At 36.7% G+C, this 4,961-nt stretch overlaps 1 protein-coding gene across 1 annotated transcript; it reads right to left on the bottom strand.

Moving 5' to 3' along the window:
- Positions 1 to 838: 838 nt before the first annotated feature.
- LOC131011598 (probable serine/threonine-protein kinase PBL23) lies at positions 839 to 2,838 on the bottom strand. Its single transcript, XM_057939366.1, has 5 exons — positions 2,542 to 2,838; positions 2,253 to 2,434; positions 1,964 to 2,153; positions 1,486 to 1,877; positions 839 to 1,420 (listed from the first exon to the last, which is right to left on the bottom strand). The coding sequence occupies exons 1-5, from the start codon at positions 2,675 to 2,677 to the stop codon at positions 1,154 to 1,156; spliced, it is 1,167 nt and encodes a 388-aa protein (XP_057795349.1). The 5' UTR covers positions 2,678 to 2,838; the 3' UTR covers positions 839 to 1,153.
- Positions 2,839 to 4,961: the final 2,123 nt, after the last annotated feature.

The raw sequence follows: 4,961 nt of genomic DNA, 5'->3' as shown, positions 1-4,961 counted from the left end.
CAGAGAGAGAGAGACGATTGCAAAGTGGAAATGATTTTATGTTTTTGGGTGAAATCCGTGTATTTGGCTAATTAGAGTGGTGTTTATTAGGGAGAAAATTGGTGATTTAATTAAGTTTAATTGTTCCCTTATTATTTCCTAAAATAGAAATGAGTCATTTATGTTGGGATAGCCCAAAATAGAATACGAGTCATTAATAGCGGGACAGAGAGAGTAATATATAGATAACAAACTGTCTAGAGTCCATTTTGTTCGTTATATCTTTTAACACACTTCAAGTACACAGTTTGATTGTGTACAAAATGGAGGATTGGAAATTCATATTTTCATAAGGATTAGAGAGAATAGAAACTTTTAATTATTGCTATGCTATCATATTATAATACGATATTTAGTAGCATTGGCACAAGACCAAGTCGGGATGGTCCGAGCCGAACCCATTGAGCTTTTCCTGGAAAAAAAAAAATCTAACTAGATTCGAAACATCTTTTATAATGTAAATATTTGGGTCGACCTAACTCGGTCTAAATATATTGGGCTTTTGCTAGTTTTCGTGGAGAGCCCGATCTGGCTCAAAATTCTATTGGGCTTAAAGTCATTTTCGGCTGATTGGTTTGTCCGTTCTACTGTTTGGACTCATGAATCCAGTTAAGGATTTTTTTTTAGTTAGAGGAGAGGAGATGGCTTGGATTGAACCTAAATATTTTTATTAAATATAAAGTCACCGTCTAAATGTCTCAAATGTGCAAAAAAATAAAATAAAATTAAATTTATTGAATTGAATAATAATTTAAAATCAATTAAAGATGTGAATGACTTAGATTGCGTATGTGATATGTGTCGCTGAAATACAATCATTCATATGAAATAATTAAACAAAAGTGAAACCAACAACCCAAAACAGAATGTTAATGGTCTCTTAGTATGCTAAATTTACAGATTAATTCAATGATAGAAAACTGCAAGATTCTGCCACTACAAAACCTTTTTCACAAAAATGGCCTACAACAATGACATTATTTGGATGGTATACGATGATCCTCATTGGAATGGCAAGCTAGCTCGAAAATGAGGGTTAGGTTGAAAAATTCACATCTAGAAAAAAATCCAACCCAACTGATCCGAACTGAATGTGTTGGCGCAATAGACATACCTAATCTCCGTGATCGCTTGCATCATCATCTTCATCATCATCGTTATCGTCATCATGGTTGTGATCTTGTTCTTGGATGTTGTGTCCACACAAATATTCCAAAGCAGTGACCACATCACTCATTATAGGCCTAATGTTAGCGTCTTCACTAAGGCACATTGCTGCCACTGCAAGCGCTTGGAAAAGAGCTTTCTCAGGATAGTTACCCTGAAGCAATGGATCCGCCATCAAATGGAACTTCTTTTTGTCCTTGAACAATGGTTCCGCCTGCGAATATCTATAATTAAACAAAAACGAAAAAAAACAAACTTCGAGTATTTTCAAGTACGTACCCAAGCAAGTAGGTTTTGCTCGTTGGGAGGCCGTGCAAAATCAATGACTCTCCTACCCGTGATGATCTCCAAGAAGACGACTCCAAAACTATAGACGTCTGACTTTGTAGTGAGCCTCCCGGTCTGTGCATACTCGGGCGCACAATAGCCGTAGGTTCCCATAACCCTAGTCGTCACATGGTTGTCATCACTAATGAGACCTAGCTTAGCCAACCCAAAATCCGAAAGTCTAGGGTTGAAGCTGGAGTCTAAGAGTATATTGGATGCCTTGAAATCACGGTATATGACTGGCGGATTCGCCTGCTCGTGCAAGTACTCTAGCCCCCTCGCAGCTCCTTGAGCAATCTTCATCCTTGTATTCCAGTCCAAAGCCTTTTTGCCTGAACTAAGATCTGTACAAGTAGTAGTATTAATTTAGTTGTTAGATTCCATAATCAAATGACAAATATTAGTAAAATATATATATATATATATATACTTAGGAGATGATCTTCCAAGGAGCCATAAGGCATGTATTCATAAACTAAAACTCTGTGATTCCCTTCAGCACAATATCCTATCAAATTGACAAGATTAGGATGATGAAGAAGGCTCAACACCAACACTTCCACTAGAAATTCTTTATTTCCTTGGAAACCATTTCTGTCCAATTGCTTCACTGCCACGTCCTGATCAATGAAGCGCAATTCACTTTAACAAAATCTAATTAATTTCCAATACACACACACACACACACATATATATGTATCAAGAATTATTAGAATTACCATATTTTTGGATTCTAGGTAGCCTTTGTAGACCCTCCCGAAACCCCCTTCTCCTATCAAATTGCTAGGACTGAAGTTTTTAGTGGCAGCACAAACCTCCTTGTAGGTGAATACTTGAGCAGTGATGTTACCTTTTCCAAGCTTCTCTATTTCATTCGATATATACCTTATCTTGCTTCTATCTGTCATATGTACACCATCAAATCACATGTTTGATATTATTCAATAAACGCCAATTCAGACATTTCGGATCATATATATAAGAAAACAAATAAAATGAAAGGTATACCGGTTCTGGTTGATAGATTTGCAAAAGAGGTGAGCTTTTTATTATGCTTCTTGAATTCTTGAAAGCTCTTCCTCAAAGATCTTTTATGGACCCTCGATCCTTTTGAGACGCAGCCCGAAAAACAATGCATCATCATTTTTGAAATTTCTCCTGTGCAAATATTAATAATTCATAGGATGACAGGTGATAGAAAAGTTTGAGTTCCTGGGAAAAACCAGATGTGGTTTTCTGGTCTCTCCAGGGATGAATGATTACAATTTGCTCTTACTTTTCTCTCCTGCAACCCCAATTTGGCTTGCTTATGCTCTATATATAAGTCTACATTTGCCAATATACCATTTCTTTTCGCCGGATTCCTCTACTCCATTTCTATTAATATTGCTTATTTGCATTTCCATCGTACATATATTACCTTATTATTTCAAAATGAGACGGTACAAATCTAAATTTTCTTTGGCAATGCTATTAATTTGGATATATATAACAAAAACTAATTTATATGATAAATTTGTATAATACCTTTTTTACATGATTAATTGTTACATCTAACTTTATGTTATGTGATTATAATATACTACTTCCATCTCGTAAGAGATTATCACTTAAGAAATGGCATGAGTTATAAGAAATATTTAGTAGATAATACTAATGAGGACAATATTATGCACATCACTTGGGTCAGGTCCAATGAATAAAAAAATTGAATGAGGGCAAATAGTCAAACTTCATGAAGGGAAATTATCAAAAAAGAAAGTCACGGCAGCTCGGCTCTACCAATGTCACCCTTGATGAGGTCAGCTCTGCAAATGTCACCCTTAACGGGATCAGCTTTGCCAATGTCACCCTTGACGGGGTCAGCTCTACCAATATTACCATTGACGGGTTAGCTCTACTAAATGTCATCCTTGACAAATCATTAAATGTCAACTGACTCAACTAGAACACCTCTAGATTGACTTGCAATAGGACAAGGACACTCTAGTAGTGGTAAGCTAACCCAATGTTGTCTCTCAAGGAAGATCTTAAAGGGCTTTTAATTATATCACACGAAAACGGTAAACTTAGATTATTAACTAAAACTTGTAAAGTAAACTTACGTGAATTTTAACTTAACCATGCGAAAAGGAATTATTAACTAATGCTTGTAACTTAAACTTAACTAAAAACTTAATCTTAAAATTAACTAGGCGAGAAAGAACAAACGTAAATACTTAAGCATAATTAAACTATTAAACCTAGGCATGATTAAACGTATAAGGGAAAGACAAAATTTAAATACTTGAATTAAAGCTTCTAATCTAATGAACATAATCTAAATTGCATAATTTAGAGGAAAGCAATAAACGAAAGTAAAGCATAAACATAATTAAATTGCAGAATTTAAAGGAAAGCAAGTAAAAGCAAAGCAAGAAAATAAACGTAAATACGAAATACCATAAATCATCTCGAGAAGCAACTTGTCACGTGATTACAACTCTAAACGGGAACTAACTAAAACATGAATTGAAAGAACTATAATAAACTAACTAAGAACATAATTCGAAACTAAGACTAAGAAAGCAATAAACCTAAGTCTTTGGCTACCTAGGCGGAAATTAAAGATTAGGGCAGAGGGAATGACTCTAACTAAGTGCCGGAGGCAAAAGGATTGATTTCACTACTACAAAAGTTTACATACATAACAGTGCATGTATGAGCGCACTTTTAGGAATAGATAACGGTTTTGCGAAAATTCGTTATCTATGTAGTGTTGTCTAAATGCATAGATAACGGTTTGAACAAATGCGTTATGTTTTTGCGTTATCTATTAGTTACATACATAACGGTACTACAAAACCGTTATGCCGACCGTTATCTATGAACATCTTTTTATAACGGTTATTTTAACCGTTATATATGAGCGCCTTAAGACCGTTATCTATTATTTTTAATATTTAATAATATTATAAAAAATCAAAACCCTAACACCCATCAAATTTTCCCCAAATCGGACCTGGCTCTCTCTATCTTCTCCATCACGCTCACCGCCGCAATCCTCTCTCTGTCCGTCTTCCCACCGGCTCCGGCGAGGCCGTATCCGGCCGAGGGCGCCGCTCCTCGACTACTACCTCCCATCATCCATTTTCCTCTCTCAAAAATCACGGATGAAGACTAAAGGGGAGCCCTAATTTCCTCCCCAAATCAGGAATCGCCGCCGCCTGAGCCGAAATCCGGCAACGCAGCGCCCTTCTCTTCGGCGTTGTCGATGCCGCCATGCCGAAGGCTTTCTCCTCCCCTTTCCCTTCCAATTTTGAGCCCTAGTTTTCATAGAAAGAAATACCGCCGCCGCTACAACTGGAGGACCAGCGAATGGTCGGGCTTCATCCGTTCTCTTCCTCTTCTTCTCTCTGAATCTGGCGCCGCCGACTGAGGAATGTCGA

This window comes from Salvia miltiorrhiza, chromosome 2, assembly GCF_028751815.1.
Source record: "Salvia miltiorrhiza cultivar Shanhuang (shh) chromosome 2, IMPLAD_Smil_shh, whole genome shotgun sequence".
Lineage (NCBI taxonomy): Eukaryota > Viridiplantae > Streptophyta > Magnoliopsida > Lamiales > Lamiaceae > Salvia > Salvia miltiorrhiza.
Note: the sequence above shows the minus strand (reverse complement) of the source record. Positions and strands in the feature narration are given on the sequence as shown.

Bases quoted from the DNA above. Each gene is read 5' to 3' on its own strand.
- LOC131011598 (XM_057939366.1), bottom strand. From the start codon at position 2,677: ATGATGATGCATTGTTTTTCGGGCTGCGTCTCAAAAGGATCGAGGGTC. The intron at 2,154-2,252 runs GTAATTCTAATA...TTCATTGATCAG, and splicing joins ACCTAGAATCCAAAAATATG to GACGTGGCAGTGAAGCAATT. The intron at 1,878-1,963 runs GTATATATATAT...CTACTTGTACAG, and splicing joins CTTGGAAGATCATCTCCTAA to ATCTTAGTTCAGGCAAAAAG.